We start from the raw sequence: 23585 nt of genomic DNA on the forward strand, positions 1-23585 counted from the left end.
GGATTTCTCTCAACATCTGTACTCCAGTGTCAACCACTATTACTTGTCCCAGCTTTCAACATTAAGTCATGGGCCTGAGCAAGCAAAGACTGATATATTTAATTTGTATTTTATGGTATTTTGTATTTTATTTCTGGATTTTTTCTAGGATGCGAGCAAAACAAACAGTACCCACGACCTATCGCGGAGCCCGCAGAGTTTGAGTGACACAGGCTACTCCTCTGATGGAATATCGAGCTCGCATAGTGAGATTACTGGCCTCATCCAGGAAGAAGAGATAAAGTTAAGTGAGAGGGGTCTGTCTGGGCACCATACGCCACCAAGCCCCTCTGAGATAACTAAACTTGAAAGCTCGATGCGTCCTCTGCTGGAGTCCAAGATATCCTCTGAAGCGGAAAGAACACGAGACAAAGAACGAGGTAGAGAGCGACACCACAGAGACACTGATGACAGAAAGCACAGGTCCCACTCACTGTCAATCAGTCCAGAAGAATATGACTCTGATGAGGAACTGGAGGATATCATGGAAGAGGAAGAGGACCCAGCTGACTGGGAGGCCAAACGAGAGCTCAGAGCAATGGCTGCTGCAGGAGAGGAAAAGAAGAAGAAAAAAGTAGAACCTGAGATGACTGATGAAGAGTTTATGAGAAGGCAGATCATGGAAATGAGTGCAGATGAAGACATTGAGGATGAAGATGAAGAAGAAGAGATGGAGGAAGAGGAAGAGGAGGAAGAGGAGGAAGATGAAGGTTATGGCTACCAAAAGCCAAAGAAGATACACAAGCACATCAGTGACTCAGGGAAAGAAAAGCGGCGTCTCACTCACCATTCAAGCAGCTTTGAAGAAGAGAGCAAAACATCTAGTGACATCTATAAAGGATCAGCTGAGGAAGGGGAAGAGGACCTAATTGGCTCACAAGGAGGCTTACGTAGATTCAAGACCATCGAGCTGAACAACACCAACAGCTACAGTCGGGATATTGAACTCAGCAATGAAAATGACTTAAGCCTGGACAGGGAGCCTGAACTTGAAATGGAAAGCCTTACAGGTTCTCCAGAGGAGCGCTCAAGAGGGGAGTATTCCTCCACTCTTCCACCAACCACTTCAAGTTACACCTCGGGAACATCTCCAACCTCCGTTTCCTCCATGGAGGATGACAGCGATAGCAGCCCCAGCCGAAGACAGCGCCTTGAAGAGGCTAAGCAACAGAGGAAAGCCAGACACCGGTCCCATGGTCCACTCCTTCCTACCATAGAGGATTCCTCAGAGGAAGATGAACTAAGAGAAGAAGAGGAACTTCTGAGAGAGCAAGAAAAGATGAGAGAAGTGGAGCAGCAGAGGATTCGAAGCACTGCCAGAAAAACAAAACGTGATAAAGAAGAGCTGAGGGCACAAAGACGTAGGGAAAGGTCCAAGACTCCTCCCAGCAACCTCTCTCCCATAGAAGATGCTTCCCCAACAGAAGAGCTGAGGCAGGCTGCTGAAATGGAAGAACTGCATCGTTCTTCCTGCTCAGAGTATTCACCTTCAGTTGACTCTGAGGCTGAAGGATATGAAATGTCATCTAAGCTCTACAAGTCTGGCAGTGAGTACAATTTGCCAACATTTATGTCACTTTATTCTCCTACTGAAAAACCAGAGACTGCGTCCTCTACTACTATTACAACTACCTCCTCAAGTGGCAAACCTCTAAAGAGTGCAGAAGAAGTTTATGAGGAAATGATGAGGAAAGCAGAGATGTTACAGAAACAACAAAAACAGCAGCAACAGCAGTCTCGCTCAGTACAGCAGTATAGTACCAGTGCCTACCAAGAAGAGGACAGAAGAAATGGACAGCAATTTGAAGATGAATATGAGTACATTGACCAAGATGATACTGGCTATGAGAATGAGGAAGCAAGCGATATCTATGAGGAGATTCGTCAGACCTCACAGAATATTACCAAGCAGTTGGATGATCAAGTGGAAATAGATGTGTCTTACCCAGATAAACAACTTTTAGACACAGGATCAGCCTTTGCTAAACTCCTAGAGCAGAGCAATGCCCTTCTGACTCCTGGCACAAGCCCGACACAACTCTCAGCACCCGTGTCGTTCTCTGAAACAGGAACAGGGGGACGAATACCTGATGTCAGAGTAACGCAGCACTTCTCCAAAGATAAAGACAGACTCAGAAGTCATGCAGGCAAAAATGGCATCACACCTGCAGCTGCTGCCACCACTATCACTGCATATGGAGTGTATTCCAGGGATGCTGTTACAGTCTCACAAACTAGCACCAGTCAAACAATGACAACATCACAGTCCACGCTGTATGGTCGACAAACAAGCAGCGCTGTTACAGCTACCACTAGTATTTCAAGCGTGTCCAGCAAAATAGCTGAAATCACTCAGGCTTATAGTCAACGAGAGGGAAGGAGAATGTCAGACAGCAGAGTTCAAATGAGAGATGCAACACCTCCTGAGTCAGTCAGTGACCATCGAACTCCTAAAGTTTATGCATACTATAAAGGGAGTCCACCCCTTTCCCCTACTTCACCTCCTGCTCATAGTCCAGTCCGATCACCTTCCAGGAGAACGGCTGAATTTTCAACTCAGACCTTTAGCCCTTCAATGATAGCACCCTCTGGAGGATCTGGCCCCACATCTCCTGTTATGGCGCAGGCCACTCAGACACCACACAGGGCAGTCTCACCACGTATTTTCAGACAGCAGTCCTCTCAGGATGCCCCTTTTATGGTGATATCAATTGGATCTGAGCCCACTAGTCCACCAAAGCCTGTTACAGTGAACACTGCCACCTCTCCCTTGTCTTCACCAACAAGATTCAGCCGTCAGTCAACATTTGATGCCTATTCACCTCCTGTGAGCCCCCCTGACACACCACCACACCAACAGTCGCCTCTGCATGGTTTTTACAGAACCCATAAGGTTGAGAGGGTTAATGTTGGGACAAGTATGGTAACTACTGCTAGCACTTACACTCGTGGGTCCCTATCAATGGAAAATATATCTCTGTGTCGTATTTCCACAGTCCCTGGTACCTCAAGAGTTGAGCAAGGGCAAAGGCTACAGAGTGCAAGTGTAGTAGACCTGAGGTCTGCTACTAAGTCAGCTCCAATTATTATGACGGATCAGGGAATGGACTTGACCTCTTTGGCAACAGAGTCACGAAGGTACTCTGGCAGTGCTGAAGGGAGCCCTATTCGCCATTCCACGACTATCCAGCCCCTCATCATGAACTTAAATGCCCAGGAACAGCCACATGTGGTTGTGTCAACAGCCACAACAGTTAGTGTAACTGTTGCTGCTTCCATGTTTATATCTCAACCAAAGCATCCAGTGGTTTATGGCGATCCCCGTCAGAACCGAGTTGACTTTGGCCAGGGTATGGGAACAGTGGTATGCCTTGCACAGAACAAACCACCACCAGTTGATCCATCTATACCCAATATCGATGCCAAGTTAGAAGACCTGAGTATTCAGCAGCAGCAGTTACTTAAACAGCAACAGAAGCTCCAGCAGCAACAGCAGCTGTTGGAGCAGCAACTTCAGCAACATCATCAGCTTCAGCAGCAACAGGTTTCTTCTTTTGCCAAGATTGATCTTTCCAGTCAGTTGCCATTAGTCAAGAAAGATTTGCTTGTCAGTCAGACTAGCACCGCGCCAGTAGTGAGTGCGATATCTCCTGCAGTGGCACCTGAGATTTACAGCATTGGAGGTTCCCTTGAGCTGAGGGGTAAGGCACCAGAGCCTGGTGCTATGAACCTTACAACTGCCCAGCCTCATGTTATGATGGTCCAAATGGATGGCACTGCACAAGGAGCACCTCTGACTCAGTTGATCAAACCAGAGGAAGGCCAGGATGCAATGGATCTAACTGGGCAAATTAAGAAAGAGAACCAAGTGGCTTGTTGTGATGTAGTTTATAATCTGCCATTTGGTGGTAGCTGTGTGGGAGGTCCATTCTCCCAAAAAACATTAGCAGAAGAAACAGCAAATGTTACTGAGGTACCAAGGCCACCTTCTGCACCACCTCAGCTTTATCAACCATTAGAGTCAAAGCAAGACAGACAGCCATACCAAGATTTTGCTTTAAAGTCATACACACTGCCGTTTCCTGGCCGGCTGCAACCATCCATGTCCGAAACTAACCTAGCAGAAGCAGGGCTTCAGTCCTACCCATCAAAACTGGACCCACATTTACAAGCTTCTGGAGATTTAGCTGTGGATTTAAGCTCAGTGAAGCAAGGCTATGAAGGAGGATACTTTGGAATGGGACTTCAATATGGCTCCTACACAGACCTTCGTCAGGGCGACGTGGCAGCTCCCCCACTACCAATAAGGAGGTACAGCTCTTTGTCCAATATCAGTTCTGACTACGGGTACTCTTCTCGTGATCTTGCTAGTTTCCAGGAGGCAAACCTTGCCCAGTACAGTGCCACAACTGCAAGAGAGATTAGTAGAATGTGTGCAGCCCTAAATTCAATGGATAGATATGGCAGCAACCCCAATCTTTTGCAGTTAGGTACTGGACGAGGAGGACCTAGCAGAATCAATCTGCATCAGGGTCCTAGACCTAGCTTCATGTATGGCCCAGATGGAAAGCCCCTTTCCTTAGCTCTCAGTAATCTTATCAATGCAAGACAAGCAAGCCTTAGAGCCATGTATCCATCAGCCATTAGATCAGCTGATGGTATGATTTATTCAACTATCAATACACCAATTGCATCCACTGTACCAATCACAACTCAGCCTGCCTCTGTGCTTCGTCCATTACTAAGAGGTGTTTACAGACCGTACCCCACACCAAATATGACGCCAGTACCTCTGGCTAGCCTCACAAGAATGCCTGCGGCACCCAGGATGCCTCTCACAGGACAGGCCTCTTACCGTTTCCCAACGCCCAGCCATCTTCCTGTTACAACCTCTACTATTGTAAGTGAGTCCATTGCTGTCACAACAGAGCAGGATGTGCCTGTCTATCTTGGAAAGTCTTCAGTGTGCTCATCAGCTCCTGGAACAATTGCACCACTAACTCAGCCTTTACTCAGTGGCCAAAAACCTGCAATGACTGTCTCAACACAAGTGGTTACTCCAGCTATCCAGTCTCTGCCTCAGCATCAGCCAATAAATCTTTCTCAGCAACACCTTCACACCCAGGGCCAGCAGCCTGCAGCTTCACAACCTCAACCTCCACCTGCTCATTCTTATCCTCCCACACACAGTCAACTTCCATCCATCCAGTCTGTTTCAACACAGCCACCTCTTCCAACACAAACACCTGCAGCAACTGCCACAACTCTAGGAGGCAGTTCAGATCAGGAGACAGAAGAAGAAAGGTTGCATCGTCAACAGGAACAGTTATTGCAGTTGGAAAGAGAGAGAGTCGAGCTGGAGAAATTGAGGCAGCTACGGCTCCAGGAAGAGCTTGAGAGAGAACGTGTCGAATTGCAACGGCACAGAGAGAAAGAGCATATGCTGGTGCAGCGGGAGATTCAGGAGTTACACAACATCAAGCAGCAGGTTTTACAGCAGCAGCAGGCTGAAAGAGAAAGTCAACTGGTTATGCAAAGGGAGCAGCTGGCTCAACAGAAACAGCAGCTTGACCAGATACAGTCTTTGCAACAACAGCTTCAGCAGCATCTTGAAGAGCAAAAGAGACAAAAGACTGCTGCAGCAGTAGCTAGTGCTAGTGCCCAAATTATATGTGACCAAACTGGCAGAATTATCCAGCCACAAGACCTGCCTCCAGATATGCAGTATGGGGATATTCAGGCCTCATCCAGGTCATTGCCTAACTCTTCATCAGAAATGTGCCTGAGGACTGAGGGGCAAGTAGAGAATAGGTCTATGAGGAAACAGAGATCCATGCCTCGCCTGCAGGATGGGGTAGATGGAGAGGTAACAATGTTTTCCTTGCCACGTAGAATTGTAGACAGCAGTGTGCAAACAGACGATGAAGACAGAGAGGACAGATATCTGATGTCCAGAAGAAGAAGGACTAGGCGCAGTGTAGACTGCAGTGTTCAAACAGATGATGATGAGGACAAAGCAGAGTGGGAGCAACCAGTAAGACGGAGACGTTCCAGGTTCTCCAGACACTCTGAATCTGGAGCTGACCCTAAAAATGAAACTCACAGTTCAATTGCAGCTGGTAAAGTTGCATCCTCAAGTATTGCCATTCAGACCATTCGGGACTGCTCTTGCCAAACAGAGACGGAACAGCTAGGGAGGATATCACCAGCCATACATGTCACTGTGCCAGACCCGAACAAGGTTGAGATTGTCCACTATATTTCTGGACCAGAGAGAACACAGAAGGGCCAAAGCTTAGCTTGCCAAACTGACCCTGAGGCCCAATCTCAGGGTGTGGTAGTACCACAAATTAGTGTAGCCACCACAATTAGCCCATATTCAAGCAGTGTACAGCTTGTGGGGTCAGCAGATCCACTGTCATCTCGTCAGCATGGTGTTGCGAAGTTTGAGAGACGGAAACCAGATCCCTTGGACATTGGCTACCAGCAGCATCACCTGCACAACGAGTCGCTGTCCAGTGTGATTCGGCAACCACCCAAATCCCCTCAGGTGCTGTATTCTCCTGTATCTCCTCTGTCTTCACCACATCGCATCATAGAGACATCATTCTCATCTAGTGAGCGGCTGAATAAAGCCCATGTCACTCCTCAGCAGAAGTCATATACAGCTGAGTCACCACAGAGACACCAGAGCCTGCCCCGGCCAATGAAGAACGTCCAGAGATCCATGTCAGACCCCAAGCCGCTCAGTCCCACAACTGATGAGCAGACCAAGGCTAGGATTTCCCTTTACCAGCAGCAAGCACTCCAGAGTCAGGTATGGCCAAAGCCAAATTAGATGTTTTTATTATATTTTACATATGTATGTAATTTAAGGATAATTTCATTATTTAATTTTCAATGCATTGTTAAAAACATAAATTGTACTTAGTTTCAACATTGTCATGATAGTGTCTTTGTGATACTAGCTAAATGTTAAGTGTAGGTTTTTAACCAAAAGATTAGAAAGGCAGGTATATATCAGTAACATGTATTGTAATATAATGTTGTTGGGTTTTTTCTCAGAGATAATTTCTCAGCATTGCTTTTTGAGGCCTTGTTGTACAATGTTACAGCCTCTCTGTTATCTGAGGTTATTATAAAACATTGCCTTTGAGCTAATCTATCAAGCCTTAAGAAAAATAATTGTATTTTAAGAAACAAGGATATCATAAACGGTTCATGAAACTTTTAAAACATGCCACATTTATATAGTCCATGAAAGATGTGGTGTTATGCATACATTCAAGTAAGTATGTGAAGCGCGAGAGTTCCACTTCCATTCCAGACAGAAAGTAAAAAAAAATAAAAACAAAAAAATACGTAGAACAAAAATGATATGTGAATGGAATGAAAAATAGTATTACAGGTGATACAGGTCAGGTTTGGGATACTGCATTGATGATAAGCACTGAAAAAAAATAAGGTAAGGTTCTTAGATATGTTTTTTGTGTATTTTGTGTATATAGTGCAGCTGAAATTATTGGCTCTTGTGCTCAAAAACAGGGCAAAGAGGGACCCTCTGTTAAACATGTTTAAATATTGAATCTATGGGGCTTGGGGTCCCCGGACATAGAACATAGACATAGACATTTTTTATTACATATACTACAATGTGTAACATTGTGCTATGTTTTTTGCATGCTCTTGACCCCTCCATTCTCCCTGGCCCCTCTGTCCTTGCAGTTGGCAGCACTTCAACAGAGCTCCCTCCTGAGGAAGGTTAAACGTACTCTGCCCAGCCCCCCGCCTGAGGAGACTCAGCTGCCCATGGTCACCCCTGCCCTGCCCCAGATGTATGTGCCCTCTGTGCCCTCCCTGAAGGCTGGTTCTCGGCCAGGCCTGGCGGCCAAAGCCAGCCTCCTGAAGGACCTGACCCATGAACTGAAGGCTGTTGAACAGGAATCCACTAAACTACGAAAGCAGCAGGCTGAGCTAGAGGAGGAGGAGAAAGAAATAGATGCCAAACTTCGATACCTGGAGATGGGCATCACCCAGCGAAAGGAGACTCTAGTAAAGGAGAGGGAGAGAAGGGAACTGGCATACCTGCGATGCATGGGTGACGCACGAGACTACATGTCAGATTCTGAGCTGAACAACCTTCGTCTGGCAGCTGCAGCCGCATCCCTTGAGAGCAATGGACTTCTGACCAGACCAAGCACAGCACCGCTCAGCCAGTTTACCAGTGAGCTGAACACTGCTGCACAGTTTCCCCCTACATCATCCTTTGTGTCTTACCAGTACCCACAAAGCCAGTCAACAGCACCCGCTCCACAGGCCTCCACATTTCAGAGCACTGGATTCAACCAGCCTCCCTATCCTACAGTCTCCCAGGCCCAGGCTCTCCCCCAGCCCACACCCCTGCAGACCCACCATCCTACCCCATCATATCAGGCTCAAGGGACCTTCCCTTCCCAGAGCTTCCCCCAAAGCCAACCACCATACCCAACAGATCATTCAGTGCTACCTCTGACACAGCCAAGCCATCCAGGGTTTCAGCCTCCTCTGCAACCACCTGTTGGTCCGACTCCTTATCCAACCCACACTACGCCATACCCGAGCCAGGCTCCCCCCTACCCGGTCAGCCAGGCGAGTACCTACCAGCCACAGGCAGACATACTAACTGTCCACCAGAGGCCACGGCAGACCTCACTGGCTGACCTTGAACACAAGGTGCCCACTAATTATGAGGTTATAAGCAATCCTACTGTAGTAGTAACAACCACTGCTCAAGATTCTACCTATAGCCAGTCTGGTTTGGCTCCATCTTACGGACAGTACAGCACAACCATGGCAAGCACGTATGGGCCATACTCCACCTCAGTTTCAAGTACTTATGGTGGGTACTCAGGTACCACCGTGAGTTCATATGGGCCATATACAACAACTTCATCTAGTAGCTATGGTCCTTACACTACAACCATAGCGAATACCTACGGATACACAACAACTACAGCCAGTTCCTATGGACAGTATACTACTACTGTTGCAAGCACATATGGGCAAGCGACACTATCTGACCATTTACATTCAGTGGACAGCCCCTCTACTTACACTGGTGATGGTCTCTACGGTTCCTCTAGTCTTGAGCAGAACGTCCCTAGGAACTATGTAATGATTGATGACATCAGTGAGCTAACCAAAGAGGGCATGGGCACCACCTCAGACCCACACCGCAGTGAGGGCCACGGGCGCTATGGGGGTGACGGACTCCACACACGAGGGGGGAGCTCCTACGGCAGACCAGAGGACGAGCGTGACGCAGAGATGTACGACCATCACCACGGCAGGGGTAAGAGCACCGGCAGCTACCAAGCGCGAGGGGCAGATACGCATGGCCGGGTAGTGGGCAGCAGTAGCATGGGTGGGGGATCCTCATATTACTATGACGACTGCAAACACTCGACAACCTCAAGGGCAGCACAGAGGCACTTCTCAAAGAGCCTGGCCCCAGCTGTCATGTCCACCAAGAGGAGCAAGCATCGTAAGCAAGGCTTGGAGCAGAAGATCTCCAAGTTCTCCCCAATAGAGGAGGCTCGTGATGTGGAGGCTGATCTGGCCTCATACACCATGAGCACCTCTACTACAAGTGGTTATGGTACAGGTTCCCGTTCACGGAAACTCCAAGATGAAATCTATGGCCTGCGACAGACTACCTATGACTCACATCGCGGCTACTACGACGATGAGCGTCTCTATGGCTACGGCAGATCCCGCTCAACTGGTTATGGCATGGATAAGATTTCCTCTCGGGACACGGGCTACCGAAGCAGGTCTTATGAACGGGACTATACAGACCGATCATACAGCAGCAGCTATGGCCACAGCGGGCGCCCCACTTTACGCTCTCAGTACTCTGAAGAGGGGAGCCCACTTAGTCCCATGGGGAAGCTAATGGGCAGTAGGCGGAGCTACTACGATCCAACTAATCCATATGGCTCAAGCCACTCTCTCCCTGATGTGCAGGACCATATTCGAGACCTGCCACGGACCCATGTCTACAAACCTGATGATATGTACATAATAGACGATATGTATTGCGCTGTGTCTGACAGTGAAGGTAATTGGGTGCTGAATGCCAAAGTCACTGTCTACTTTAAACATCCCCCACCCACCCAGAGAAAGAGAAAGAATAGCAGATGTAAAGGAGTAAAAGCCCAGTGCATGCCTATGTTGTGCCTTCAGGCGACCAGCTTTCGTCAGAATTGACTGCCAATGCTGCATCCAGTGTCAAAATTGCATGATCTGTTGTGTGATCCTTTACATTCCTTTCATTTTTCCTTTTTTGCATGCTTTCCTAAGGTGCATCTCTTGCATGTATTTTCACAAATGTCTGAAATTTGAATAATATTTGTTGTGATTGTTTTGTGTGGTTTTATAGTGTTTTTAAAATTGCTATGTTTATGTATAAGGACTGAGCTCTAGCTGTCTTTTGTTTTTTGTGTTTTTTTTTCCCCTCTTTTCTTTTGCATGACTTCAGTCTGCATGCCTCCTTCACCAACGGACATGGAGATTGATTGTGATCTACTTTTGGTTTCCAAAGCCTACCATCTTGGCCAGGAGGAGACTGACTGGTTCGAGAAGCCGCGCGATGCTCGTGGTTCCCGTCACTATGGCAGCAGCCATTCCTCCTCTGGGAGGCGTGGCCATGTCAAGCACACATACCATGACTATGACGAACCTCCAGAGGAAGACCTCTGGCCGCAAGACGAATATGGTCACTCCCGGCACACATCCTCTCGAGAGCACCGGCACCATGGTAGTGGAAGTTCGGGCAGGCATTCGTCCTCCCGCCACTCTGATGAGCCACGCTCTTCTCGATCACGCTCCTCAAAGGACCCATCCATGCGCCATGACTCCCGATCCATGTCCTCATCTTCAGGGAAGAGGGGTGACTCTCGTTCTCAGAGCTATCACTGCTCTGATTACTCGCGTGACCCCTCAGGTCACCATCATGGCTCACGCTCTGGGAAACAGTCCTCCCATCACCAAGGTTCTTCCAGCAGAAAGCAGCAGGACCTGCAGGGCCACCCATCATCCTCTAGACAGCCGAGTTCAACAGGTTCGGGGCAGAGGGGTCCAGGTGGACCTTCAAGCTTGAGCCGGCAGCCTGGGCCCCAGCAGCAACCTGATGCACAACAGGGTCAGCGAACACAGCTACAACAGCAGGCACAAACATCAGCAGCCAGGCCAGGGCAGCAGACACCTGTGGGGGGTCCTGTGCAGCCACAGCCAGTGCAAGCCCAGCAACTTCAAGCCAAACCTGGCCAGACTGGGCCTGCAGCACGGCCACCAGCTGCAGGACCACAACCAACGCCAACTGCAGTGAGTAGATTTGTTCATATACGACCTAATAGCACATATCTTATCTTCCGATAATCTTTGTTGATCAAATTTACACTCATATGCAGTTTCCTTCGGGATCAATAAAGTCTTATCTTTTATGCAAAAAAAATAAACAACTTAAAATTAGCAGAAACATACAGCATTTGTTTCCTGTAGAGGATTTATTAACTAATTTCTACTTCAACAAAACATGTAACGGAGTGACCAAACTTGCTGCAACATTTAGTGCAATGTATAGAATTAATTTATAATATAATATAATATAAAATCTGTTTAATAAAGCTGTGGTTATTTGTCCTCAGTATGCACATCATGTATTGCCACTTTTACGTTATGCTAAAATTATGTTCATGAAATAAAATAATCAAATTGGTTATATGTTTAAACAAGATATGTTGCCATTTCCTAGCCCACTTATATCCATATATCCATCCATTAATTTTATTCTACCAGTTTTCACTGATTCTTTTCCACAAGTATGCATGTATACTAAAAGTAATTTTGTGCTTTTCTCTGCGCTGGTTTTCACTCTATCCAGTCCCACATTCCTTCTTCCATCTACAGATTTGATAAGGCCTAGCTCCTTGTGCACTGTTGATTAAATTTTTTGCTGAGATCCTGTTAGTAGGCTCTTATCTTCCCCTCTCATTAGTTGGATGTATGCTGAGAGAATGGAGCGGCCTTGATTAAGTTCTCAGTGTTTGATTATATGGGTATAGTGTATACATGCCAAAAGTTTAGCACTACTCTCCACTGGATGTATACAGTAGGACAGTGATTACATCTCATATGCCTTTATACAGTCTCATGCAAAAGATTGGGTTCACCTAGTGAAATGACACATTTTGTTTAATAAAGAAGTAAATTAAAAAACATATATAGATAGTTAGATAGATGTGTCGTGTTCATTAGCATCTTATTTGTTTCCAAGGCAGTTCCCAAGGTAGCTTTTCCTTATCGCCAAATGGGAATCAGAATACAGGCTAATTAATTCCTACAGAGAAACTCTCCTGACCCGTGAATTTAGCTAAATACCTTCACACCATGCACCAGGCAAACAATCACCTCAAAATAGCTTATGGACCAGAAGGGATGGCTTCATCCCATGCTGTTCCAGAGCCCCAGATAAATTACAATTTATCTCCTCTTTTAAACACAATGGCAAATCTGCTGTCACATCCATTGTAATCATGCTTTGTTAAGTAATGAAAATGTTCAGTACACTATGTAAACAATTAGATTTCTCACAGAATTTTGGGGAGAAAGGACACATTCTTGTTAGGCTTGAGAGTATTGTATTAGAAACAGATGCTGGACTCAGCAGCTTAAGCCTTGGCCCTATCATCAGAAGCTTGTAAGTTCAAGCCCCGGTGATGTTACAGCCATATGACATTTTATTCTGATATTTGCTTCTGTAGTTTTTCTCTAGAGCTACAAGGCTAATGTAGTTCACAAGCAATGCATGCTTACACATGTGGACAAATTTGTTGGTACCCCTCGGTTAATGAAAGAAAAACCCACAATGGTCACAGAAATAACTTGAATCTGACAAAGGTAATAATAAATAAAAATGCTATGAAAATAGACCAATGAAAGTCAGATATTGCTTTTCAACCATGCTTCAACAGAATTATTTTAAAAAATACTCATGAAACAGGCCTGGACAAAAATTATGGTACCCTTAACTTAATATTTTGTTGCACAACCTTTTGAGGCAATCAAACGATTCCTGTAACTGTCAATGAGACTTCTGTACCTCTCAGCAGATATTTTGGCCCACTCCTCATGAGCAAACTGCTCCAGTTGTCTCAGGTTTGAAGGGTGCCTTTTCCAGACAGCATGTTTCAGCTCCTTCCAAAGATGCTCAATAGGATTTAGGTCAGGGCTCATAGAAGGCCACTTCAGAATAGTCCAATGTTTTCCATTCTTGGGTGTTTTTAGCTGTGTGTTGGGTCATTATCCTGTTGCAAGACCCATGACTGAGTCCAAGCTTTCTGACACTGGGCAGCACATTTCTCTCTAGAATCCCTTGATAGTCTTGAGATTTCATTGTACCCTGCACAGATTCAAGACACCCTGTGCCAGATGCAGCAAAGCAGCCCCAGAACATAACAGAGCCTCCTTCATGTTTTACAGTAGGGACAGTGTTCTTTTACTGATATGCTTAATTTTTCCATCTGTGAACATAGAGCTAATGTACAAGTTAAATTCTTGTCTCATTTGTCCATAGGACATTCTCCCGGAAGCTTTGGGGCTTGTTAGCATGTAGTTTGGCAAATTCCAGTGTGCCTTTTTTATGATTTGTTTTCAACAATGGTGTCCTCCTTGGTCATCTCCCATGAAGTCCACTTTGGCTCAAACAACAATGGATGGTGCGATCTGACACTGATGTTCCTTGAACTTGAAGTTCACCTGTAATCTCTTTAGAAGTTTTTCTGGGCTCATTTGTTACCTTTCGTATTATCTGTCTCTTTGTCATCAATTTTCCTCCTGCGGCCACGTCCAGGGAGGTTGGTCACAGCCCCATGGATCTTAAATATAATTCTCTTTCTAATCTCCTGAGACAACTCTTTCCTTCGATTCCTCTGGTCCATGTTGAGTGTGGTACACACCATGTCACCAAACAGCACAGTGACTACCTGTAGCCCTATATATAGGGCCACTGACTGATTACAGACATCTGTGATGCTAATTAGTGGACACACCTTGATTTAACATGTCCCTTTGGTCACATTATTTTCAGGGGTACCATAATTTTTGTCCAGGCATGTTTCATGACTTTATTTTTTAAAATAATAAATCAATGTTGGATTTTCATTTGTTAATTTTCATAGAATTTTTATTTATTATTACTTTTGTCAGATTCAAGTTATTTCTGTGACCATTGTGTATTTTTCTTTCATTAACCGAGGGGTACCAACAATTTTGTCTACGTGTGTATATTACACCAGTTTATTATTGTTTATTATTGTTATTGTTTACTAACCAATTATGGACTTGCCTCAAACAACACCAAGTGTTTGAGGTTTCTGACAATGTTTCTGCACTAGCAGTGATCTTAAAACTTGAATTCTGTCCATATTGCACTTTTGTACAAAAAAAGGAACTGTAAATTTAATTTTAACTGTGGGGTCTTTAAATGTTATACTGTACTTTGTGCTTATTTTGAACACATGTATGTGGTCTTTTATAGGTTAAGCCTGAGCCTGCTCCTGTCACCGCTATTGGAGCAAAGGCAGCCATGACCCAACCTGCCAAAGCAGCCCAGCCTCCACTTACAGGGATAGGTGAGTATACACATACTTATACTACACAAAATATTAAATACTCATCAAATTCAGAGTAGAAAAAGTCTACTTGGTCTTAAAATTACATTGTAATAATAATTACATTTACTTTTACTCCATCTTCTGGTACAACGATTACCAAGCGCACAGGAGAGCATGTCGTTGATGAATATAACTAAATAAAACAGTCATGCATTAGGTAAAGTTTTAAATGTACAAGGATATTTGAAAGCATCTCTTTCACAGCTGATTTTACAATAACTAAATATGGATACTTTATATTCTAGTTAGCTAATGACATAGGAAAGGTAACTGCTATTAGCTGCTAACAGTTGTATCTGCTTTGCAAGGGCACCATCAAATTAGTGAATTTTATATAAATATAATTTTATAAATATAGCTTAAAACTCCTGGGACGATTGAGGGCTAAGAAATTCCTGATCTATCAGCAATCTCAGCATGAGATCTGTTGGACTCCCTTCTCAAGTCTGTCTCTAAAATGTTTCATAAATACAAAAGAATGGATCTTGGGTCATTACTCTCATCCAATAAATCCTATGATTTGTATGTCCTCTAAAGACGCAGCCATTTTCACCGGTGGCTCTTTTATAGTAAAATAATACAGATTAATTAAGTAACTAACTGAGTTTTATTTGATTGGTGAGGGTAATTTCATTTGATTTTATTATGTTATGTATTATTTAACTATTTAACTTTAGTTAGTACTTTTAAATGAATTTTTAATGAAGTGCAGTCATGTCAAATGACAATTTCAATGCCTCTAGGATGTTACAAACAATTTGCACATGGTCTGGAACAGGTGTAAATTTTGTTCTTACAAATTGGTTATGCTCGTGTTTCATGAATGAGGCCCTGTGTGTGCACATTTTTACTCACACTGTCACTATCTATTAGCTCACAATGAAAAAGAAGATGTTAATGTAGCCATTAACATTAAAATAAGGTATTTACAACAGTTGTATTGTAATGTACTATGTATTATGATTTTAAAATTCACTCATTCAAGTCACATATGTTAGAACAATAAAACACAAGCCCACAATAAAAAACACAATAAAACACAATAAAAACACTCACTGTGTTTCCAAGCACCTAAACAACCACACTTGGTGTCTGAACACTTCTGAATTATCACTGCATATCCATTTGGTGGCACATAGTACAGCACACACTCTCAGGCATTAACACACAACTGAAGTAAACTGTCTCACACTGGGGATTAAACACTGCTTGGTCTATGCATTCTCCACTTTTAAGCTGCAGATTTAACTGCAGAGCTGGAATACCTTATGCAATGTGATCCAGAAGCAGAGTGTGTGGGATGTTAAAATGCAACTAATGCATTGAAAGCATAAAATGTAAAATGTAATAAAATGTCAAATATATTATTTATATTGAAATTATCTCATTAGCATACAACACAACACAATACAATACAATAACAGTACAATATACAATACATTTAGTATGTGTTTTTTCAGTGCATGTGCCAGAAGTTTGTGCAGGAACCCCTCCCCCGAGTGTGTCATTTGTCTGCAGGTTTTCCTCTCTGTTCTCAGGTACAAAAACTGGGTTTAGAGGCTAAAAAGAACTAACATATTCTGTCGGCTTCCATTTCTCTCTCTCTTCCTCTGTGTAGGCTCAAAGGCAGCTCCAAGGCCAGGCGGAATTGGCAGTGCTGCAGCAGGGCAACCTGGTATGGAAGGAGAAAGCGTGCTGTCTAAGATCCTGCCTGGAGGAGCTGCAGAGCAAGCTGGCAAACTGGGAGAAGGTTAGATGAGAAATAGTGACATCTGTATGATAAGAACACAATACTAGTACTGACATTATTCTGCTTTGTTCTTTATATTCTTCACATACATACATCAACATTTCATGGTGAATTTAGCAATTTGAACAAGACTTAATAATAAAAAGAATAAAATCTTTGTACATTGACTTCCATTGAATTTTCCTTCTCCTGGTAAATTACCATTTTGGAAATACACGTTTTTGCGTATTTTTTTAAAGCACTTATTAATGGTTATGTGCCAAATACAGTTAATGCAGGAGTCCACAACAATTTAAAATGTTTACATGATTCCAATGTTAAGAGTGTCGTCAGAATTGTTCACAGTGATGATGAGAACCAACTGTTAAATACCTTTCAGAAAAGCACCAAAGCACATTGCTTGATACCTAAAATGTTGTCGTATGACAACGTTCTAATCTGAGGTTTTGATCTTAAACAATCTTTTTACTATTCGTTCAGAAGCCAGAGGTACATGCAGTGTGTTGTAAGGCAAAACAGTACCTTTTTAAAAACGTATTTAACCATTATCAACATTGTCACCTTTACTTACTAATAATTTTGTTGGATTACATGAACGCCCACAGAAGCACTCTGAAACTCATTCAAATGCTTGCAGAAGCAACATTCTGATTGGTCAAGGTTCTAATTTGCATATTGTAAGCAATTATGGCAATCACTGTTAACAAGTGAACACACCGTGCCGTCCTACTGTGTGTTTTTGTTCATTCAATTGTGAATGCGGTTGTGTCATTACACAATTTTCACAGTTTGAAGTGCTAAATTAATCTTGGCTAACTACGTCCTCTTTCTTTCTCTTTTTCTTTTTTTTTTTTACCTCTACCTCGCTTTTTGTTTCTTCTGATTTTTTTTCCTTTTCTTTTCAATAGCAATCTCTGGATTTGGCAAGAAGTTCACCTCCTTATGGTGAAATGGTTCAACTAAAGGTAAGAGAGATGGATAGAAAAGGAGAAAGAAGGCAAATAATAAATAACAGAGATCCTTATACTTCCATTGCATGGTTACTGTTCCTATAGTATAAGAACTACTTACTGATACAGTAAGTTGTATTCATGTGAAACAGCATTAACCCTTAAAAGCCAAGGCAAAAAATCACCTTTTAATCTGCCCTTTTCCATAAGGCCAATAACATGTTTTTGTCATTCCATTTAATATGTAAAGTACATGATTTACAGTGGGAACTGTGAAGGTTCTTATTTGTGTCTCAGACTATCATTTTAACTCATGAAGACATGAACAGAACAATACTTTGCAGTGCACACAACAATAAAGACAATATTGCGATAAGCTATTTAGCTTTTCAGTTAAATTTACAGCCCATTTTATATTATTTATCTTTGGGTAGGCCTATATCAATTTAATATTAAATATTCATTATTTGCAACATTGGCCTATTACATGTATTACATGATAAAATGAATATTATACAAAATACCATTTCCACACTGTCAATGATATTTACTTCAGAGGCGAAAAAGTTAAGCTGCTGTCTATGAAACTGTGAAGTAAATTGAATTTTATAATAATATTCTAATATATATATATATATATATATATATATATATATATAGTGAACACAAACACACAAACACACACACACACACACGCACATATATATATATATATATATATATATATATATATATATATATATATATATATATATATATATATATATATATATATATATTTGTGTGTGTGTGTGTGTGTGTGTGTGTGTTCACTGCACGGATGGGTTAAAGGCCAAATGCCATCTGTGTTCAACAGTTAATAATCTGTGGGCTGGGAGTCTGTTGTGCTTAAAATATACATCAAGCATTATTTTATACATACAGCGGTTTTAGGGTCCCAATCTGCCTCAAATGAAAGATGACTTTATGGACATGGGTGGACATGTCTTCCTTCTATAAATGTGTTTCTCAATGTGTGTTTCTACATTTAAGGTTTCTACAAAAATGATGGAACACGTTAAAAGGCTTTGTACTGGAAAAACCTATGAAGTTTCCCTTCTACGTTTTAATTTAAGACAGTGTGAATGGAAGAGAGAGAGAGGGAGAGAAGTAATCTGGGTGCACTGGTAAGAACTGGCTTTTAAACAGATGGACGAGTTATGATTTAGTTGTTCAATTTCTTTGCACGAGAAGGCCATATATTACATAGTGATAAGATTCATTTGAAAATAATGTTGCGATTGTTGTGCATAATATGTTAGGCTAATTTCCTCTTCAGCCATTTGTTCAGTAATATGAAATGTAATACTATTTTCTATCTCACAGTCATTCAGAGTCATTCTGTACAATGATAAATGACCATAAAACTACATTCCGTCTCCTTTCAGCCAACCAGGACTGGAATCACAGGATGCCATTCACTCTTGGCCTGGGCATATGATCACAGAGGGACTACGCTGCTTTCCTCTGGCAGGCCAGACAGTAAGGAGCAATCACAGACTCATCATAATAAAAAAAAAGCAGAGAAAGACTGAATAATCCTTTAGGAATACTCAAAATACACCTTGCGCCATTTGGAACATTACATTACATGAACCTTGTAAAATGTAGAGAGTTTCTGAATACAAGAAACAGCCGCATTATTAAACATGAACTACTGCTCAATTACAGTTGCACTCTAAAGTCAAAATTCAATTCCATATATGATATTTTTTTTATGTGGGACTTCATGATGGCACTGCAGATGTGTGTGTGTGTGTGTCACACAGCTCCAGGAACCTGAGGTTGGGAGTTCAATTCCCACTCCAGTCACTGTCTGTGAGGAGCTTGGTGTGTTCTCCCTTTGTCTGCATAGGTTTCCACTGGGTACTCTGGCTTCCTCCTGCATCCCAGGTGAACTTGCTGTGCTAGATTGCCCCTAGGTCTGCGTATGTGAATGAATGCTTGTGTGTGGTACCCTGCGATGGACTGGTGACCTGTCCAGAAGGTGTCTTGCGCCCAGTGATTCGGGGTAGTCTACAGTAGGAAGTAGCAGATAAGAAAAGGGATGGTTGGATATTTATGTCAAAAGGATTCTACAGATATTTACTTAAATAATACACAGATTGATTTGATTAACAGTTCCCCAGTAGAACTTTTTTTCAGTGCCGACTACATGCCCTCTTCTCACAAAACCCCCTCAGAATTAATTTTAAAAGTTTTACAATTACAGTGATTTACGTGTGTGTGTGTGAAAAGCCCCTCCTCTGCCCTGCCCACTTAACTGTGACTTGCTGTACCTTACTTGTTAAAATTGTTGTCCATGCATGATGATATATAGAGAAGAGGCTGAGAGACGTAATGGTAATATAGTCTTTTTTATATATATATATATATTGAAATATTAATGATATTAATGATAATATTAATTAACCTGTATGAATCATTTTATATAGTTTATGTATAAGTTGCTGCTGCTATTAGCCACAAATAAAAAACAAATTTTTTGTAAGGTTGTTACTTCGTGTTGTGCAACCTAATGATATTTATCATCATTGCAATAAACTACATTACAATATCTATTTTTCTAAGCATGTCATACATATTGTCAGTATATAAAAATAATGAAAGAACATATTTCCTGCCAGAGAAAGTGACATCCCTGGGTGCAGGTCACAAAAACATAAAATGTTTTTTTTTATTTTATTACTATAATTCTGCAAAAAAAACAGACATTCTGTGACTTTATAACTGTCAAGTTTTAAACAGTGGTGGGGCAGTGGGGGCTCCAGTGGTTCGGGTTGTAGGTTCAATACCTTGGCTCAGCAAGCTGTCTCTGTTAGACCCTTGAGCAAGGCCCTTAACCCTATCTGCTCTACAGGCACTACAGTGATGGCTGCCCACGGCTTTGGGCACATGTGCTCACGATGTCACTGTGTGTGTTTGCTCACTTGTGTGTGTGTATATATATATATATATATATATATATATATATATATATATGTGTGTGTGTGTGTGTGTGTGTTCACTGCATGGATGGGTTAAAGGCCCAATACCATCTGTGGTCATCACAAATATATGGTGAATATGGTTGTCATACCTTGTAATAGAGTAAACACAAAAATGACAATTACACTTAATTATTCATTCATTTATTCATTCATTCATAAAATTAACAGTTAATAGTCTGTGGGCTGGAAGCCTGTTGTGTTAATTTTTTAGTATGTTAATAAGTAAGGTTTGTTACTTATGTTACGTGTTGTGCAACCTAATTATATTTATCATCATCGCAATAAACTACATTACTTACTTTTCTAAGCATGTTATACATGTTGTCAGTTCTTCTAGAATATTAAACACTATTTCATTGTAAAGAGAGGGTAATCACTGTTAGTTAAATTAACAAATTAGAACAAATTTTTACTGCTGTGCATAAACAGGGCCACATGCTAGCCTGAACAACCATTGTGTTGGCACCTCTGGTAAGTCACACAAAACATGCTTCTGCATATTTAAAAAATATATACTATATATCATAACAAACCAACAGTTACCAGGTAAATAGCTCTAAACTGGGGTTATACCAGACTGAACCAGTGCAGCACTACACAATAAGAACTCATGACAGCAGACTGCCACTAGAAACAGACATATCGTAAACCAAAGCATTTTTGTTGAAACAAAACACCTTGCTTGACTTAAGCACCCTGCAACACAGAAAATAAATAAATCATTTCAAAGATTGCAGCCTTAGAGTAGTATGTGAATAGGATGATACAATCACATTAGCAAAATCAATAAGTTCATGAAACACCAAATGCACACACTTATTCACTTGTGTACACACATCAACAGCATTAAAAAGGTTAATGGCTAGTTTTAAGAGGGCTTCCTCACGTTTTTTTCTCTCCTCAGCGTGCACACACACGTCCACTCACACAGACTTCTCCCTCCTGACAGTCAATAATGCATTGGGCAAAATCAATAGAGCACTAATATCATGAATCCTCTAAACTCAAAAAGCCAGTGGCCTTTTAGCACAGCCAGACGCAGTGGTCACAGAGCTTCTGTGGTATTGAAGTCTATGCGCCCCATGAGACCTGTACCTCACTTTTCGGGATATGCTTATAATAGCTGTCTCAATTCATAACGTAGGTACTACCGAAATGCACCAATCTGTCCACTTTAAACAGCTCCTTATTTCAATAGGTATATTTGCAATTACTGTTGATCATAACTGACTGGTTCTTTGTCTATTTCATGTGGGTTTCATCGAATGGATTTCATGTGGATTTCATTTTAGGGGATAATGCTTCAGACAGTTATTGCTATGCTTCAAATTTAAAGAGTGCAGAACTGTGACTTCCTTTGACATGTATATGAAAATATGGTCATGGGGTGGGCAATATGGTAAACATATTATATCACAATATTTAAACACATTTTTACGATACACAATATTCCTGTAGGATATTTTGACCTGCAGACAGTATACATCAGCAGCGGCAGATTCTTGCAAACAGCACTAATTACACTCTTTGTAGTGAAATGTGCAGTTAGTCAGTGTTCTCAGTCATCAGTAAGCACTTAGTCATCAGTAAGCACTGATGATATCCATGATATGCTTAGAAAAGCATATTCTGCATCACAATAACAGAATTTATCGCAATATGATAAAATATTGTCAAATTGCGCAAGCAGACATGGTCATGCTAATTTCTTCTAACGCCCTTATGGGATTCCAGTAGTGTGTTAGTGTTAAGCTAACACCAGTGCACACATGTTTTGGCCATTCTAGGTTAAACACAGCCATTTGAAGCTTCCCTGTTTTATTAGAAGGTTACAACAGTCATATTAACATATATTTATTTGTATATTATTTATGTATTAAGCAGTTTTACACCAATTTGAGAGTTTTCCTGACAGAAACTACTAGTTGAACTACTGCTCCTATTTGCCTATTTGTCCTATTAGTCAGTAATGTATCTAGAACTTTTTGAAAACCTGTGGGTATATTCTCACCCACTGCCAGTCAATCCAAAGGGCCAACCAATGGGAGAGCTGTATCCACCTACAAACCATAAGAAAAAATCTGATTGGAACCTTTTTTGTAGCAATGTAACAATGAGATGAAAATAAGATGGTATATAATAAAATAAAATAAGACTGATAACAATGAAATACGAGTATTTAATATTTTAAACTATTTTAAATATGTTTAAATACAAATATGACTGGATAAAAATGAATTACAGACATGTTTTATTTCTACTCATCAGAAGGCTTTCATTTTATTGTGGAAAAATAATAATGTTCCATCAACAAAGCTTTGTTACTTTACATTCTGGTGTCCCAAAACATAATCTGAGGGTGTTTAGTTTCATAAAAAACGAACCCTGGTGCGATTGCCATTTCTTTCTCAAACTGTTTCTGATAGTCCCTTAATGAGCTCTGAATCAGTATTTATAGAACAGCCAGTTGCTGTTTTTAAATGAGGCTGAGGCATGTACAAACTGGGTTTCTCAAGAAAAAAAATAATTAGTAGTAAACCATGCCTTGATAGAGACAATGTTCATAAGACATCAAATTTGTGTTTTTGAGATGCATAAAATAGACTACAAAAGCATTGCTAAACACATGGATGTGCATAAATCCAAATTGTCTAAAAATTAAGAAAATTTAGATCTCCCTGGTCATGGGTTAAGATTACCTAAAGAGTACTTACTGCAGTAGATAACAATAAAGCACATTTGGAAGGAGGAATGGTCCAACAAGTTCTGCATTTGATGGTGGTATTTGCTGTTAAAGAAGGATCTACACGTTATTAAATTCATGAAATAATTACTTACTTTTTCTAGCTTGCACTGTGGATGTTTACTCAGTGTGCTCAATAAAAGCCATGAACGGTACAACAAACAGTACAGAAATCTAGGTATTTCCAAAGGGTTTAAATAAGTTTCCTCGCAATTGTACAAACATATGACAACATAATATTGCTCTAGAATGTCACAGAGCAGACAACAATACATTTAGAAATCCTCAAAAGGACATCGGCATGAACATCAAAAAGGCCATTTTGTAGTCATTAAGGTTTTTAAGGCTTGGCTATTATTA

At 41.7% G+C, this 23585-nt stretch overlaps 1 protein-coding gene across 6 annotated transcripts in view; it reads left to right on the forward strand.

The window, feature by feature from the left end:
• The window catches only part of bsna (bassoon presynaptic cytomatrix protein a), a 135266-nt gene that overhangs the window by 105283 nt on the left and 6398 nt on the right, over nucleotides 1-23585 (forward strand). The window contains exons 5-14 of one of the 6 annotated variants that reach the window (XM_072682115.1): nucleotides 149-6589; nucleotides 6692-6856; nucleotides 7765-10138; nucleotides 10622-11403; nucleotides 14618-14711; nucleotides 16372-16503; nucleotides 17412-17468; nucleotides 18486-18619; nucleotides 18881-18974; nucleotides 19262-19385. In XM_072682115.1, the coding sequence (XP_072538216.1) occupies nucleotides 149-6589; nucleotides 6692-6856; nucleotides 7765-10138; nucleotides 10622-11403; nucleotides 14618-14711; nucleotides 16372-16503; nucleotides 17412-17452 (10029 nt within the window). In that variant the 3' untranslated portion in view covers nucleotides 17453-17468; nucleotides 18486-18619; nucleotides 18881-18974; nucleotides 19262-19385. Of the gene's footprint in view, nucleotides 1-148; nucleotides 6857-7764; nucleotides 10139-10621; nucleotides 11404-14617; nucleotides 14712-16371; nucleotides 16504-17411; nucleotides 17469-18485; nucleotides 18620-18880; nucleotides 18975-19261; nucleotides 19386-23585 lie in introns of all 6 variants that reach the window. The other 5 variants (XM_072682116.1, XM_072682111.1, XM_072682113.1 and 2 more) reach the window with 5 other exon arrangements.

The sequence above is a fragment of the Salminus brasiliensis genome, chromosome 6 (assembly GCF_030463535.1).
Source record: "Salminus brasiliensis chromosome 6, fSalBra1.hap2, whole genome shotgun sequence".
NCBI classification, from domain to species: Eukaryota; Metazoa; Chordata; class Actinopteri; order Characiformes; family Bryconidae; genus Salminus; species Salminus brasiliensis.